The sequence below is a fragment of the Musca autumnalis genome, unplaced genomic scaffold (assembly GCF_047663935.1).
Source record: "Musca autumnalis isolate F117 unplaced genomic scaffold, ASM4766393v1 scaffold_1, whole genome shotgun sequence".
NCBI classification, from domain to species: Eukaryota; Metazoa; Arthropoda; class Insecta; order Diptera; family Muscidae; genus Musca; species Musca autumnalis.
The window spans coordinates 267,894,047-267,912,988 of record NW_027411644.1 but is presented as its reverse complement, the minus strand read 5'-3'; the positions used below and the strand labels follow the sequence as shown (position 1 = coordinate 267,912,988).

The window sequence follows — 18,942 nt, the reverse complement described above, 5'->3', positions numbered from 1 at the left end:
CTCCCGATTTTCGGTATTTTGAGCATTTTAGTTACAACTTTTAACCGAATTAGCTGTAATTTGACATTTGAGGTTCTCAGTGGTCATGAAACATCTCCACGAAACATCGGTAACATATGTCCATGTTTTGGTATAGGCCCCATATATCGGTACCTCCCGATTTTCGGTATTTTGAGAATTTTAGCTACAATTTTTAACCGAACTAGCTGTAATTTGCCATTTGAGGTTCTCAGTGGTCATGAAACATCTCCACCAAACATCGTCAACATAGGTCCATGTTTTGGTATAGCCCCCATATAACCGTACCTCCCTATTTTCGGTATTTTGAGAATTTTAGCTGCAATTTTTAACCGAACTAGCTGTAATTTGACATTTGAAGTTCTCAGTGGTCATAAAACATCTCGAAAGGAACATCGTCCACATAGGTCCATGTTTTGGTATAGCCGCCATATAACGGTATCTCCCGATTTTCGGTATCTTGAGAATTTTAGCTGCAATTTTTAACCGAACTAGCTGAAATGCTCGGTATTTTGAGAATTTTAGCTACAATTTTGTCTATTCAAAAATAATCGTCAATATAGATCCATGTTTTGGAATATCCCCCATATAACAGTACCTCCCCATTTTCGGTATTTTGAGAATTTTAGCTGCAATTTTTAACCGAACTAGCTGTAATTTGACATTTAAAGTTCTCAGTGGTCATAAAACATCTCAAAAGGAACATCGTCCACATAGGCCATGTTTTGGTATAGCCGCCATATAACGGTATCTCCCGATTTTCGGTATCTTGAGAATTTTAGCTGCAATTTTTAAACGTACTAGCTGTAATGATCGGTATTTTGAGAATTTTAGCTACAATTTTGTCTATTCAAAAAATAATCGTCAATATAGAACCATGTTTTGGTATATCCCCCACATAACAGTACCTCCCGATTTTCGGGAATTTTCAGTGGTCACGAAATTTCTTCATTAAAATTCGTCAACATGGGTCCATTTTTGAGGGTCTACATTGTTTTGATGAAACTACCCTCAATTTGACTCTTGAAGTTCCCTGCAGCTATAAAAATTTCCGCCAAAAAATTTAAAGATAGGTTGACTCTTTGATATAGCCCCGTTGGTGGTACCTTTCACCTAGCTGGACACATTTTTTTTTAGATTAGATTAGATAACACTGTGCAACAAAATGGTGAAAGTCTGGGGTATATTATGAACCCCGAACGACAGATCCGCCGTGAGTCGAACTGCCGCGTTATGGCGTGATGAAATTTTTGTTATAGACCCTGTGGGCCATCAGAAATTAGCGTTATATCTTTGTTCACTGTTGCTTAAGTGCTCTACAAAAACAACAAACAAAGATATAATTCTAATTCATGATGGCTTACAGTGTCTCTTGCAAAAACTTCATCACGCCATAACGCGGAAGTTCGACTCACGGCGCATCTGTCCTTCGGGGTTTTTCTGTCACCAAGGGCTTTCATATCCAAAGGAATTATCTCTGCCCCAACATTTGTGTTCACAGTGTAATTTAAGCAATAGTGGGAGGCAGTAGGATTCTATCCATTGTCGAAATGTTGTTCCACCTTAAATTGTGAAAGGACGCTAATTATTCCATTTTATTTAAGACTATTTTATGGTGGAGGGTATAAAAAGTTCGGCCCGGCCGAACTTAACGACTTTTTACTTGTTATTTTTATTGTTTCCAATATTTCGCAATTCCTTTAAATTGCATCTGCAGGGAGATATGTATATATAACTTATAAAACTAGTGTCAAGTTTACTTATTACTATGATAGACTTGACACTAGTTTTATAAGTTATATATACATACATATTTTCCCTGAAGATGCAATTTAAAGGAATTGCGAAATATTGGAAACAATAAAAATAAAACCATGACCTCAAGCTCGAAAACCCCTTGTTTAATTTGAAAACAAATACAAAGGGTCGAACAAATAACAGTGAAGAAACTAATTAATATCCTCTTGAGGATCTTATGGCCCAGTCAAAATAGACATGCATATAAGAGGGAAATAGCAAAAAATCCCACAGAGCTGTATTTTGATGGAGAGCTAGGGTTCACCATTAGAAGCAACGTCCTAAAAGTCCCCATCGATCCCATGTGTGCAAAACAAGTTATTCGGGGTCAAAGGTCAATTTTCTCAAAAGCTAAATTAAAAGTTGTAGATTTAATAAATGTTTCCAAGAATGGTTTTTACAATTTTTAAAAAAGACACCATTTTCGAGATAACGCGATCTTAAAGTAAAAAAAAAAAATTAGCCGCGTAAGTACATTATGAGGCGAACCGGTTAAAGTAACGACACTATGTGTTAGGTACTTCCATAAGTTTTCAAACGATATCCACTTCGCAGTAATCGGCTCAGTAGAACCGAGTCTTACCTGGTTTTTAAATTTGGCTTTTCGAGTCGAATAACCGGCGAACCGGATCTTGAAAATTATACATTTCCGTAATCAGCGCAACAAACCCTACCTTTGGGCAAAACTTGAAAAAAACAATCGGGGAGTTTTCGTTAGGGTCGTTCCCGTTGGGCTTTCGATTTGAGAAGTGGGTTAAATGGGCTATTTTTGCATAAAATGGTTCTAACATTGAATAACTCTACTAAACACGCTCCGACTTTGTTAGATTTTTTTTAAAGATAGGTATAATTTCGCTCTTCAAGAAAATGTATATTTTTTGGGGGGACAGACCCGGTCACTTCGCTTATTTTAGCCGGTTCGTCTGAATATGTGCATATTTCCCTTATAAGTGCATAAAAATCATGTGTTTTTTAGAACAGCTATATATCAAGATTGGTTCCTTCAAGGAAAAAAATTATAAGGACCAATCTTGTAGATAATTTTTCTGTCTACAATATTTACTTTAGTCACTTTTTGATTAGATCAACCGTTTTCAAAAAATAAATCCGATAACCTAAAAACCCTTAAAATTTGACCTTTGACCCCGAATAACTTTTTTGCGCACATGGGATCGATGGGGACTTTTAGGACGTTGCTTCTAATGGCAAACCTTAGCTCTCCACCACAATGGGAATTTTTGCTATTTCAATGTCTATTTTGACTGGGCTATAAAATACATATTTAGTTGTATTTTGTTCAAAAATATTTTCTAGATCACTTCGTACATGGAATGGAAAGATTGTTTCATAAAATTATAATCACAAAATAGATTTGAATCAACCTCTTAAATTGTGTCACTAGGCACCGTTGAAAATGTGTTGTTGTGGCAACGCATATATGTTCGTTCGTATTTCTTTTCAGTTATCAGGAGTTCTGTTAGCAGATTGAACTGCCTGCGTCCATATAATATCAGGTGTCGGGTGAGTGAGTTTAGGCTTCGAGTTGTGCTAATCCAATCCACATACAGGGCATATGTTGGGTGTCGTGCTATCAATTCGGGCCCAATGCGTAAGAGGTAAACAAGGTTTTATTGTCACCACTCCAAGTACTACTGCCTAGCAACTTGAGGACCTTGTACATTGGACGTTTCCAGGATAGGACTCGCCGCCAAGATCGTACAATCATCCGCTTACATACGATCTCTATGCCGTCTGGAGGGTATGGAATTTCAGAAAGGCTATATCACCCAGCCTTGGAGAACTCTCGGGTTCACTCTACCTTAGAATTTTATATGGGAGCTATATCCAAATCTGTACCGATTTTCACCAAAAGCAATAACGTTCCCAAATATTCCCAAATTTTTAGCTGAATCGGACAATATAATACGAACTGTACTTTGCGAAATGACGGACGGGCATGCATAAATCGACTCAGAAAGTGATTCTATGTACATACATATATCCCCGAAAGGAACTATGGATCTATCTCGTTTCCTAATGCATGTTACATACAAAGGGAACTAGAAAAGTTGCTGTCCTAGGCAATACGTAGTGTTGCCAGACGCCATTGTACATTTTATTTGGAAAGCTTGACAGTGTTTAGTCTAAACGAACTCAGAATATTTTGACATGCGAACATGTGTAGTGTTGTTTACAGTGACTTGAAAAAATCACTTTGCTAAAATAATGGAATTTACTTGTGAACATTTTCGTCCAACCATTTTTCACAATTTTCGATAAGGGAAATCACGGCAAGAGTGCATCGATCAAATTAAATATTTGTATGTTGATAGAAAACAAAAAAGTTCATCCATAGCACTATGAAACTGGTTTTTAAACTGGTTTAGTGTATTCGATCGTAGCCAACACCCAACGAAAGTTGTTCACGGAAAAATCACATCGAAGCAAATGATCTCCTGTTTCTTCGGCTAAGCTGACCATGTGGCTATTATAAGGCTTGAAGAACGTAGGACGGTTAATTTTGAGTGGTACGCTACAATTTGTTTGCCTGAAGTCTCCTGAGAAATTCGAAAAACGAACAAGAGAAGACAAATCATTGAGCACCATGACAATGTGAGCTCTTACACATCGATTGAAACCAGAGGATGTTTGACCGGACAAAATGTAGGATTGATGGGTCAACCGCCGTACAGCCCTGACTGTGGATCCAAAGACTTCATTTGATTCCTGCAGATCAAGATTTTCGTCGGCAGAAGATGCTGTTGAAGCGTTCAAAAACCACGTTTTGGAAGTGTTTCAATCGGAATGGAAAGAGTGCTTCCCCAATAGGTTTGAGCGCACGAAAAAGTGTATAAATCATGCTGGAAACTACTTAAGAAAACAATAAAATAGTTTTTGGTGGTAAATATTCGCGTTTTCATTGTTAGGGCAGATAGTTATCGTTCAGCCATCGTATGTAGCCGACTGCTATTCTCTTTAGCGACCAATGCAAATTTTCACCACTAATAAATTGGTTGTTTTAAATACAATTAAAAAAAAATAGGCTTTATTAAGCCAGTCTATTTTGAAAAAAAAAATGTTGAGGTGGAATTTGATTTCAATTTCAACACACTTAATATTTATACCGTACACCACTATGTGGGGAGGGTACTATAAGTTGGTTTTGGCCCAAAGGTTTGTAACGCATCGAAATAATGGTCGTAGACCCATACTTATATATATCAAATGAATATCTCGACGAGCTGAGTCGATCTTGCTAGGTGTATCCGTCCGTCAGTCCGTCCGTCCGTCCGTCTGTCCGTCTGTCCATCTAAACTTTGTAATCACGCTACAGGTCGCAATTTTGATCGGATCGTCACGAAATTTTGGGTGTTGATGGGGGTCCCGGAGGGGAAGAAGCCTATTGATTTTGGTGATGGTCAAATAATATTCAGGGGTCGGAATGAGCAAAAAACTTATTTGGAGAAAAAGTCACTATTTAGGGAGGGTATTATAAGGTGGTTTTGGCCAAAAAGTTTGTAACGCATCGAAACAATAGTCGTATACCATAATTATAAATGAATGTCTCGACGAGCTGAGTCGATCTGGCTATTAATATTTAAATTGGCCTATATCAAAACGTGGACCTATGTCGAAAAAATTCGGGGGGAACGTTTTTTGGTCCCAAAGAAGACTAAGTACGCTTCTATGCGAGCTTAAAACCAAATTACAGCAATTTCGGCGGGATATTGAGGTCACAACCTTAAACATACCGAAAATGGGGAGGTACCGTTCCATGGGGGCTATATACAGACATGGACCTATACCAACAAATTTCAGGTAAAAAATGTATACGCCCAACGAAGACTAAATTCCAAATAGTCATTTCGAGAGGATATTTAAGCCACATCTTTCAAAATACCGAAAATCGGGGGTACCGTTCTATGAGGGCTATATAAAGTCGTGGACATATATCGACAAATTTCAGGTGGAAAGTTTTATACCCATAACGAAGACTAACAACCAAATTTCAGCATTTTCGGTGGTATAATGAGGCCATATTCTTCAAAATACCTAAAATCGGGAGGTACCGCTCTATGGGGGCTATATGAAGGCGTGGACCTATACCGACATATTTCTTGGTGAAGGTTTTATACACCCTGCGAAGACTAAGTACCAAATTTTAGCCATTTCGGTGGGTTGTTGTGGCCACAACCTTCAATATACCGACAATCGGGAGGTACCGTTCTATGGGGGCTATATGAAGGCGTGAACCTATACCGACAAATTTCATATGGAAGGTTTTATACCCCAAATGAAGACAAAATACCAAATTTCAGCCATTTCGGTGGATTATTGTGTACCGTTCTATCGGGGCTATATCAAAAGTGGGCCGATATAGCCCCTTTGCAATACCAAACATCCTAGGAGTAATAGAAACTTCTAAACCAAATTACAAAGCCCGCCTTGCACGCAGAAGGTCGGGGGTTCGATTCCCCGGCCAGGCAACATCAAACATTTGTCAACGGTGGCAAAATACCCCTCAGTAATGTTGGCGACATTTCCTGAATATTTCAGCCTTGAAAAACTCCTCCACAAGTGGTGTCTTAAGACACGCCTTTGGACTCGGCGATAAACAGTAGGTCCCATATCATTAAGCTAAATATGAATCGGGGTGCACTCGTTGATATGACAGAAGTCTCCCTTGTCCCGTATGGGATGTTGTGGAACAATGTTGTTTGTTTTATCTTAGAAATTGCGAGCTCTATCTGGATTTCAATAGACGGACATGGTTATATCGACTTAAAATTTTACTCTGATCAAGAATATATGTATATATACTTTATAGGGTCTCCGATGAATATTTTGATTTGTTACACACGGAATGACAAATTTAATTATACCATCCATATTATGGTGTAGGGTATAATTATGACTATATCAAGGCTTCGACATATAAATTAAAGATTTTTCAAAAAGTGGAGTATGTATGAGTATGTATAGAGTGCATTAGTGATACTCTGTATAAAATTCCCATTCCAATTTCTATAACATTTGGCGAACGTAAACGGATCAATCCCATTTTATTTTATCAGAGAGAAATGTTAGCTCGATTAATCCATAAATAAGAAATGTGATTTTTAAATTTAAACCGCAATGTATTTTTTGCACTGTTAACTAAATTATATGTTTTAATTTCAGCAACACCGAATCAAAGAAGACCACTGGTTTACAATTATCTAAATCCATATGCGCACTACAGACAATAAAGAAGAATGATGAAAAACGTCAGAACTGAAAACCGACTACTTCAGAGAAACAATTTAAAAATTAAAAAAAGAAGTCAATAGGGAAATTTAAATATTAAATTTAATTTAAGAAACAAACACACACACACTTATGGAATTAAACAAGAATTGCAAGTAAGTTTTTCCAGATTAGTAGAATGTAGATTATTTATTTGTTTTATAAATAATAGCAAAGAAATGCTCAAAAAATCCAAAAAAAAAATAATGCAATTAAAATACAAGTGAAAGCTTAAAAATGAAATGCCACTAAAGAAACAATTTTTTAAGATTTTTTATTTATTTCATTGCAACTTAATTGGTATGTTTTATTGTAAAAAGAAATTACAATTATTTTTTTGTTTTTTATGTAAAATAAATAATTTAGTTAATAAATAGTATAAATAAATTAAAATAAATAAATAAATATTTATAAATATATATTTTTTGTATTTTTTTCATTTACATTTGGCTGCTTTGTTGTATGAAAATTACAGAAAAAAACATTCATATAGAGATAAACACAGAAAATTATTAATATTGAAATGAAATTATCACAGTAATAGAAGAGAAACAGTGAGAGAAAATTAGTGAAAATTAACTTAAACATTTTAGCCACACCTCAGAGAAAATTATAAGTAAAATAAATAATTAACAATTATAACAAAAATATATAAATAAATACAAAAACTCATAACAATAACAAAAGTTAACCATGAAGCCCTTTTTATATGCAAAAGTGAAGAGTGAAACAAAGTTCCAAAACCAGAAGAAATATTAAAGGAAATATGTAGTCGCTCAAAAATAAAGCTTGGTTTTTGAAAAAATCCAAAGGCTCTTCTATGGGATTAGCAGAAAATGTTCCTCTCAAATTCCCCTTCAATATCTTTAGATTTATTATTTCTGGTTTTAGTAAAACACACAAAGTCAACTTATAAAAGACAAACAGAAATAACACCTTAGGCAAAGATCATACATGTGAAACCTTAATCGCATATCTATATAATAAAGTCATACATTTCCTCCTTCTGGTTTTTGTGCACTAAATGCCATATCGTGGGCCTCTTCTGCTAAAATTTTAGCCGGTACTTCAACTAGGCCCTCAACAAAACCATCTAAGGCACGAGCCCAACCACTGCTATAGCTATCATGATGTGGTACTTCGACAATATGTTTCTTTTGTGATAGCAATTTTTTCAAGGCAATTATCACCGATAACAGTAGGGCAATCTTAGAGACTATTAACGCCTTACCCGCCAGCAAGAATAGACCCTTCAAAATAATGGCACCAACCAGACCAGCTTTTCCGGCCATCAACACCAATATGGGCATCATGTTTTTCATTTTACCTCTGCCCTCCTCCAATGCCACACCTGGGCTAATAGATACGCCTATATTTAAATTGCCCTTTGGTTCGGCATATGCCACAAAATCTGCATTATCACTGAAATGATAACGTAACGTTCGTGATGATATGAATTTTCTTATTTTATTGGCCACAATTAAGGCCAATGTTTCGTCATCGGATTCTATGGAACGTGCTAAAAGTATATCATCCTCTGGATCATCTGGTATCTCATCAATATCTCTGGGCGGAAAATAAAACAAAAAGACAGCATATTGGCGGTCACACATGCAATTGAACAATTCTCCGAACTACTTACCGATTCTGTGTTACCGTAACTTTTTTATTCACTTCCAGCGAAGATTTCTTAAATATCCGATTCATATAAACAATCAGTTTAAGCATCATACATGAGTGATTATCTCTTTGGCTGCATTTTGTATTGAGTTTCTTCAGAAATCCTTCTTCCAATTGATTGCGGTTAACTGTTGGTATCTGTTGAAAAAAAAAACATAACATGGATGAATTTACAAGCTGATTTACATACATATTGATGGGAGTTGTATTTGAATGTGAAATCTGGAGGTCAAAACATGGCATCAATGGGAAGTGAGTCAGATAGTTGGTAAAGAAAACAATACTTCCTTAATTCTGTGGTTTTTATTGAAAACGACATTTTTCAGGAGAGCGAAAACAATATTTTTTGTAATATTTCCTACATGTCGATGATTTTGTTTTAGTTTTTTCTTATATATTCATTCATATATTCATAAAAACAAACATTAGGAATAAACAATGTTTCAAATTTTTACAGTGTTTTATTTAACTTGCTTTGGTGTGTGTTTAGTTCAAATCTGGTAACTCATTTTTAACACAGTTGCAGTTTACCAATCGAACTAAAACTTTGCACACTTTTCAGATGTGAATGACAATACATGAGTATGAAATCAAAACCAATATTGGTCAATTTTTACACTGTTTTACAGTGTTTTATCTAATTTGCTTTTCAAATCTGGTAACTCATTTTTCACATAGTTGCAGTTGACCAATAGAACTTAAAATTTTCACACTTTTTAGATTTGGATGACAATACATGAATATGAAATCAAAACTAATATTCTTACAGTGTTTTTACGGTGTCTAACTTGACCCCCTTTTCAAATCCGGTAACTGATTTTTAACACGGTTGCAGTTGACCAATCGAACTAAAACTTTGCACACTTTTCAGATTTAGATGACAATACATGAATATGAAACCAAAACCAATATGTGTCCATTGTTTCCTATAGCCCCATATAACGGTACCACCCGATTTCCGGTATTTTGCTTTTCAAATCTGGTAACTCATTTTGCACGCAGTTGCAGTTGACCAATCGTACTTAAACTTTGCACACTTTTCATATTTGGATGACAATATATGAATATGAAATCAAAACTACGGTGTCTAACTTGACTCCCTTTTAAAATCTGGTAACTGATTTTTAGCACGGTTGCAGTTGACCAATCGAACTAAAACTTTGCACATTTTTCAGATTTAGATGACAATACATGAATATGAACCAAAACCAATATGGGTCCATTTTTTCCTATAACCCCCATATAACCATACCACCCGACTTCTGGTATTTTGAAGATTTTGTCTTCATTTTTAGCCCGAATTTGCTGTAACTTGGCATTTGGAGTTCTCAATAGTCCAGGAACTTCCACACTAAAAATTGTGGACGTAGGTCAAGGTTTAATATAGCCTCCATATAACGGTACCACCCAATTTCAAGCATTTTAATCTACATTTTCTGCTCAAATGGACTGTAATTCGGCATTTGGGGTTCTCCGTGGTCAAAAAATGTATTTACTAAAAAGTTAAAAATAAAAAATAATTTAAAAAATTAAGTTTCAGTGTTTTATTTAGAAATGCACTTAAAACTAAAAAATAATTTGTCGCTTAGCCTCAATAAATATATTCTTTCTCATGATAGAATCTTTCAAATAAAACGCTTGCCGTTTAATTTTGTCACCATTTATAATTTAAATGCAAGCGTTTTTTTTTTTTTTGAGAGATTCTATCATGAGAAAGAATATATTTATTGAGGCTAACCGACAAATTATTTTTTAGTTGTGCATTTCTAAATAAAACATTGAAACTTAATTTTTTAAATTATTTTTTATTTATAAATGTATTTTTTATTATTTTTTTTTAACGTAGTTTAGCTAAAATTTTTAAACCAATTATATGTAATTTGACATTTTAGGTTCCCAGTGACCACAAAAGTTTTCCACCAAAGATCGTCAATATAGGTCCATGTTTTGATAAAGCGCCCATAGAACGGCACCTCCCGATTTTCGGTATTTTGAGGTTTTAGCTAAAATTTTTAAACCAACTATAGGTAATTTGACATTTGAGGTTCCCAGTGACCACAAAAGTTTTCCACCAAAAATCGTCAATATAGGTCCATGTTTTGATAAAGCGCCCATATAACGGCACCTCCCGATTTCCGGTATTTTGAGGATTTTAGCTAAAATTTTTGAACCAACTATAGGTAATTTGACATTTGAGGTTCCCAGTGACCACAAAAGTTTTCCACCAAAAATCGTCAATATAGGTCCATGTTTTGATAAAGCGCCCATATAACGGCACCTCCCGATTTTCGGTATTTTGAGCATTTTAGCTAAAATTTTTAAACCAACTATATGTAATTTGACATTTGAGGTCCCCAGTGACCACAAAAGTTTTCCACCAAAAATCGTCAATATAGGTCCATGTTTTGATAAAGCGCCCATATAACGGCACCTCCCGATTTTCGATATTTGGAGATTTTAGCTACAATTTGTAAAAGAACTAGCTGTAATTTAACATTTGAAGTTTTCAGTGGCCACGAAACTTCTTCACTTAAAATCTAAGTTCTCAGTGGCCACGAAACATCTTCACAAAAAGTCGTTAGCTTTTCGTATAGTCTCCATATAACGGTACCTCCCGATTTTCGGTATTTTGAGGATTTTAGCTACAATTTGTAACTGAACTAGCTGTAATTTGTCATTTGAGGTTGGTTACCTGTGTTCCCGGAATTTCTTCTCTAAAAATCGTCAACATATGTCTATGTTTTACTATAGCTCCCACATAACGGTACGAGTACCTCCCGATTTTCGGTATGGTGAGGTTTTAGCTAAAATTTTTAACCGAACTAGCTGTAATTTGACATTTGAGTTTTCAGTGGTCACAAAACTTCTTCACAAAAATCATCAACATGGGTCAATATTTTGGTATAGCTCCCATATAACGGTACCTCCCGATTTTCGGTATTTCGAGGGTCTTAGCTACATTGTTTGATGGAACTACCTACCCGCAATTTGACTTTTGAGGTTCCCTGCAGTTATAAAACATTTCCACCAAAAATTATAAATAAAGGTCGACACTTTTATATAGCCCAGTAGGTTGTACCTTTCACCTGGCTGAACGCATTTTTATACCCTCCACCATATGGAGGGTTTAATTAAATTTGTCATTCCGTTTGTAACACATCGAAATATTCGTCGGAGACCCTATAAAGTATATATATTATTGATCAGCATAAAATTCTATGTCTAGTGAATGGGCAGAAAAGCAATTTTCGATACTGGCCGTTTGTACAATTTTCCATTTGATTTCAGAGAAACAACTCTTACTCGTCCATCAGTGCCAGGATTAGTTTCAGTAATACGGCCCAGTGGCCATTGACCAGGAGGAACACGTTCGTCAAATACGATTACCAAATCACCAACGTCAACGTTTTTCTGGAGCATCAACCATTTTGGACGAGATTGCAGCCGGTTGACATATTCAATAGACCAACGTTTCCAAAATTGTTGCTTCAGCAATTGAACTACTTTCCACCTGGAAAGTCGGTCAATGGAGCAATCGAGTAAGTCTTCATCTGGAACAGACATTATTGGCTCTCCAACAAGAAAATGTGACGGAGTTAAAGCTTCAAAGTCTGAAGGATCAGTCGACATGGGACATCCTTCTATTTGAGAAAGGCATCCTTCTATTTGAGCAAGCAAAGTAGACAATTCTTCATATGTTAGAATTCGATGCTCCGTAATTCGCTTTTGACGCCAACTTGCCAAAGTCCTCCCAAGTTTGGCGAAGCAGATGGTATGAAATGCCATGTTTTGCCATTGTTAGAAAGTAAGTTTGCAATTTCTTCTGGTAGAGATACGATGCTTCTTCGATGCAGAATTTTTAGTTCTTTGTTGGAGCCAATAAAGTTCTTTCCACAGTCCGAGTAAAGATCGGAACATATGCCACGACGAGACGTAAATCTTCGAAAGGCCGCAATGAAAGAGTCAGTAGTAAGTTGGATCTGCAAAACTTGTAAATAGTGGGATCAATATTTGGTACAGAAGTTTGGTTGGTATTGAAAATGGGATATATCGGTCCACGTTTTGTTATAGCCCCCATAGAACGGTACCTCCCGATTTTCGGTATTTTTAAGGTTTTAGGTTCATTATCACACAGAAATGGCTGAAATTTGGTACTTAGTCTACGTTGGTGGTATAAAACATTCCCCCCAAAACATTGTCGGTATCGGTCCGTGCCTCCATATAGCCCCCATAGAACAGTACCTCCCGATTTTCGGTATTTTGAACGTTGTGGCCTCAATATTCCACCGAAATGGCTGAAATTTGGTATTTAGTCTTCAATGTGAGATAAAACTGTTCGCCAGAAATTTGTCTGTACAGGTCCACGCTTTCATATTGCCCCATTTCCGACTAAAATTCGTCGGTATAGGTCCACGTTTCGATATTGCCCCCTTAGAACGGTACCTCCCGATTTTCGTAATACTGAAGATTGTGACGTCAATATCCCACCGAAATGGCTGAAATTCATTATTTAGTCTTCCAAGAGTTATAAAATATTCCAGAAGAGTAATATCAGTATAGGTCCACGTCTTCCTATATCTCTATAGAAGCGTACTTCTTGATTTTTGGGTTTTTTAAAGTTTTAACCACATTCTCTTACCGAAATATAGGAAATTTGTTATTTAGTCTTCTTTGAGTCTGAAAACTTTCGTCAGAAATTTGTCGGTATAGATCGACATAGAACGGTGCCTCACATTGTTTTACCGAGATTGCTGAAATTTAGTATTAAGTCTTCTTCATACACGAAAGGAAACTAATTATTCCATTTTACTTCAAGACAACTTGTGGTGGAGGGTATAACAAGTTCGGCAGGGCCGAACTTAACGCCGTTCTTACTTGCTTTGCTTAGATCAGATAATTTAGGCAATTTGGGTACCCATTGTCGAACATTTTTTCCACCTAAAATTGTGAAAGGAAGCTAATTATTCCATTTTAATTAAGACTATTTTATGGTGGAGGGTACGAAAAGTTCGGCCCAGCCGAACTTAACGACTTTTTATTTGCTTTGTTTTGATGTTTCTTATCTATGAACATTGTAATTTCAGAATTCGCAAAAACTTCCCAGGTGTAAGCAACTTCCATTTAAAGTTGGTTCAGGCGCACCGTGATGTTAGACAGTAGTTCCTTTATCTAACTGATATATTGATATAATTTGCATCAAGTGAGAGTTCAAGAGTTGATTTTCAAGTTTAGTTTTCGTAAGTTGTCCGAATATGGTAAATTTGACCCCCTAAATATCGCCCTATAGGGGTCTATTCAGGTCTGAACCCGACCTCCATACAAAATTTCGGATAGAGGGACTGACGGGCACACATCTCAAAATTGCTTTATCTCGTCGAGATATGAATTTTGGTATACCACATGGAGGGTCTATGAAGAATATTTCGCGGTGTTACATGCATTTTTTGAAAAACAAACTTATAACACCCTTTCCACATTGTGGTGTAGGGTATAAACAGTGGGCGGTATTATAAATTATTCATTATAGACTGTTGTACTGCCATTACCATTTGTATGTAATTATGTACTTTTGTTGTTAAATTAATGATTAGCAGTTCTTGCCATTGTTTTGGGCCATGTTTCATAAAAATTACACAACGAGACTTGTTTAGGGTATAAATGACATAAAAACAGAAAAGTAATATAAAATAGCATGCAAAAGAGCACATTTAGTTTTACGTTATTTTCACTTGAAAAAGAATCAATAAATATTTTTATTTTTAGCCAAAATGACCTAAGTCGTCTTGTGTCTTTTTACAAAAATGTTTGGGATTTATTGCTGCATATGTCCAGATGATAAGTTTTTTATGAAAAAAAAAAATATTTTCTAAGAAGGCCAAATTACGTAGTTTTGCCAACAAATATATCAGTATTTTTACATTTTTTTCAAAAACGAAAATATGATATGGAAACTCAAAATTTACATAAGTCGACTTAGGTTGTTTTGTTTGAAAACCACCGAATTATTAATGTAAGTAAGAAGTGATCCACAAAAAGCATTTTATGTTATACCAAATGGTGTACTCATAAGATCAGTGGATCAATGCCTGACCAGAACATCAACATTTCACTGCTGGTGAGGTTTTGGGTTTAGCCAACAGTTTGTAATACACCAAAAAATGGTCGCGAAGGCAAACACAAGTGAAAAAGCGAAAAGTTCTTCTTCATAATAATTGATAAGGGGCGGTGCCGTTATAACAAAAAGTTGGCATATGCCACAATTTTGGTAGAGAAGTTTTTAAACACTGAGAACCACAAATGTCAAACTACAGTCAATTAAGCCGAAAATATAAGTATGAACGCGAAAATACCTGAAATCGGGTGGTACAAGGTCTACGATAATTATATATTGGGATTTCTGAGTGAAAACAGACACTTTTTCAATAATTGGTTCTTGATTTCCTTTATTTTTGCTGTGGTGATGCTGCTCATCAGCAAACAAAATTCCAGTATATTGTCAGATGTTTTGACTAAGGGTTCCATAGATATCGCAACTTGAAAAAGTCGAATTCTGTAGGTTGTCGTAGGTGGTCAAACAACGATGATATCGCAATAGTCGCTAATACAACCCTTTTCATTTTTGCGATGTTAATTGTAATGACGAATATCACAGCTTTGGATGGGGAGCTTCCAAAAGCAAAGGCTGACTATAAAAGCAGAATATCCCGCGTTTACAATGGTGCAAAGTAGGTTGGCGCATGTGGTCAAATAACGGAGATATAGCAATAGTCGGTAATACATCCCATTTTTTCAATTTTTTTTCGAAATCGCGCTACAGGTCGCAATTTTGATCAAAAGCAAAACCGGACAAGGAAAGTAGAAAATATCACATTTACAACGATGTCAAATAACAGAGATATCGCAATAGTCGATAATGCATCCCATTTTAAGATTTTTTTGTAATCACGCTACAGGTCGCAATTTTGGTCGGATCGTCAAGAATTTTTTGGGAGTTGATGCGGGTCCCTCAGAAGAAGCCTATTTAGTTTGGTGATAGTCGGATAATATGCAGGAGTCAGAATAAGCAAAAAGCTTATGTGTAGAAAAGTCAACGTTTTTTTTTTTCTTATGCGAATATCTCCACTTCTGGTAGGAGTATTCCAAAGGGAAAGCCCGTCAATGGATGAAGAAAAGATCTTCTTTATATTGATGCAAAGTATGTTGGCGTAAGTTGGCAAACAACCGAGATATCGCAAAAGTCAGTAATATATCCAATTTTTCCATTTTTTTGTAATTGGAATTTTGGGGGTAGATGGGGGCCCCACAGAGAAAGAAGGCTATTGATTTAAATTAGTCGGATAATATTAAGGGGTCGGATAATATTAAGGGGTCGGAATGGGAAAAAACTCATGTGGAGACAAATTCAAAGTTTTATTCTTTGTGAATATATCGGCTTCTCGTGGGGGTATTCCAACGGCAAAGCCTGTCAATGGAACATGAAAATATAATGAAGGAAACCCCCCTTCGATTGGCTTAAACCACTAGGCGAAACGATCGTAGCGTCACGAAATTTTCGGATGGTCACGAAATTTTGGTTGCTTATGGGGGTCCCAGAGAGAAGGAGGCATATTATGTTTGGTGGTAGTCGGATTATATTCCCTAACAGAAATATTTACTAGTGAAAAGTTTATACACAGGGGTAGTGGTGTAGGGTACCACATGGTCGGCCCTGTCCCGACCATAGCCTTTGCTCACTTGTTTTTGTTTTTTATAAGCTATGTAATAAAAAATAGCAAAAAAATGTCCACATTTTGTGTGAAATTTTCACGATTTAATATTAAAAATATTTTTTTTTTCTATATAAACTATGATTAATTACACAAATTTTAAGTCCTATTTGGTAGTGGGATTCGAATAATTACTATTTCTTTCTTAATTTTTAAAATCTGTAAATACAATTTTTCATTTATACCAGTGTGGAACATTTGTTATAAAAAAATAAAAAATAAAAAAAATAAATTTTTTATCATTTGTTTTGTTGTTTTATTTATTTAGCATATTAAAAACTGCTTCATTTTTTATTTCGAGAATGGTTTTGCAATTATTGTACCAGCCGGACAATAAACTAACAATGGATGATAAAAAAATAAGCTTAGGAATTATATGAATGAACATCCGAGCCGAATAATCTGCCAAATATTCAAGTGATATTTTCTTCAGAAGATGATTATTTAAATACTAAAGAAGATTTAAAATATGCAAATACTAAACCTATCGTGGGCACAGAAAAAAACTTAATTCAGTAAAACCCACTTAAGTTGCTACAATAATTGCTGAAACATTTTCAGAATCGAAAAATCAAGCAGTTTTTAAGATGCTCATGATAAATTCCTAAATAAAACAACAAAACAAATGTTAAAAAATTGATTTTTTTTTAATTAAAAAGGTTTCACAAAAAAACCAATTTTTGAAAATGTGTCCGATTTCACTCAGAACCCCATATATGTACTCCGGGCTTAATAATGAAAACGCGAATATTTGCAATCAAACTTGATTTTATTGCTTTCCAAAGTACATATTCTCCAGCATGATTTTTACACTTTTGCATGCACTCAAACCCACTGTCGAAACACTTTCTCCACTCCCATTGGGATACAGCCAATGAAAAAGGCGCTGGCTTGAACCGATGTGTGAGAACTCGCATTGTCAGTGTGCACGATGACTCATTCGACTTCTGTTGTTCGCTTTTCGAATTTCTCCGAAGACATCAGGCAAAAAAAAGTGGTGTACCACTCAGAATTAACCAACCTACGTTGCTCAAGCGGAATGGTCCGCGAACAATTTTCGTTGGATTTGGCTCGTCATCGAAAACCCACATGGTCGATTGCTGTTTGGTTTCGGCCTTATAAGCATAGTTCCATTATTCGTCACCTGTTACGTAAAAAATTATTTGGAAGCATCGCGATCTTATTCTTTCAAAATTCCTTTGTAGCAATCGACACAAGTATTTTTTTTAGCAATTGTCAAACGAGAGCAAACAATTTTTACTCACTGGTGATCGTTAATGTTATGCCTTGTTAACAACCTGACATAACATTTGCTTTCCATTAATTTTCTTTAATTCTGAGAATCATAAAAATGTCGTAAACGCTTTTTCAAAGATATAATTTTTAAAAAAAATTGTTTTGAATTTTATATGTAACAAAAATATAACTAACTTTTTGAAAGACGATGAAATAAATGTTTTTTGTATTTTCAAGAAATAACTACATGAACAAGAAAGCACATAACAACAAATTCGTTCATCCGCGAAAAATCAATCAAAATTTAATTGAATATTTGAATTTGTCTATAAAATCGTTATCAATTTATCTGTGTATATAAAAATCCTCTGGTAAAACAAAATTATATATTTCAGCAATAATAGATTTCGTCCTAAAACTGATCTGTTGATTAAAAATCTCTAGTTTGTACTCGTGTGCCGTGTACGTTATATATTTAGTTTAACTTCAAGATCTAGCCATGTAATGACATTGAATGTTAGTCAATGTCAAACAATGAACGTAAACAAACAAAACGATTCCCGTAACAATCACACAAAGCCACAAACTTTTCAGCTTCTCTGAATCGTTTCATTCTCATAACCAAAACAAAACCACAAACTTTTCAATGTAAAAAGATGGAAACCGTACGATTGCTGAAATGTAACTTCGGCTATTCTTTGCCGAGTTGATTCATTTACCACCGAAACAAAAAGAATTTTTGGCAAACGTTTGCCGTGCGTTATGGTCAATGACACACTCAGGCACACACACACACAAGTGATTGCTTAAAGGGGAGTACACACTATCAGTCAAAACTGACAGTCAACTTACTTTAAGGACAATTTTCTGGCAAATAAACACTTTTGTTTAGCTATAAACTGTTGAAATGCAATATTTAAAGTATTATTTAGAGATCTGGAAAGTAGTTATTCAGCTAGACTTTGATTTAAACGAAATAGACGCCGATGACTGTCAGTTTTGTTGGTCAGTGTGTACTATGCTTAACAACCCTATAAACTAACATCAACATACCACAGTGAATACTTTATCAACCACCAAACGTATTTGATTTATTCACATGTGTTTAGTAGGGTTATGACTTTTTGACATTTTTTCTCAAAAATGATTTCCCGTAGCT

The 18,942-nt window shown here is 35.3% G+C and overlaps 2 protein-coding genes across 2 annotated transcripts in view; one reads left to right on the top strand and one right to left on the bottom strand.

Annotated features, from left to right (window-relative positions):
* The window catches only part of Osi4 (Osiris 4), a 28,644-nt gene extending 21,302 nt beyond the window's left edge, over positions 1-7,342 (top strand). Inside the window, exon 4 of the mRNA XM_073961140.1 lies at positions 6,997-7,342. Coding sequence (XP_073817241.1) covers positions 6,997-7,064 — 68 coding nt within the window. The 3' untranslated portion in view covers positions 7,065-7,342. The remainder of the gene's footprint in view (positions 1-6,996) is intronic.
* Positions 7,343-8,090: 748 nt separating this feature from the next.
* Osi3 (Osiris 3) lies at positions 8,091-12,345 on the bottom strand. Its single transcript, XM_073964444.1, has 3 exons — positions 12,085-12,345; positions 8,744-8,919; positions 8,091-8,667 (listed from the first exon to the last, which is right to left on the bottom strand). The coding sequence occupies exons 1-3, from the start codon at positions 12,343-12,345 to the stop codon at positions 8,091-8,093; spliced, it is 1,014 nt and encodes a 337-aa protein (XP_073820545.1).
* Positions 12,346-18,942: the final 6,597 nt, after the last annotated feature.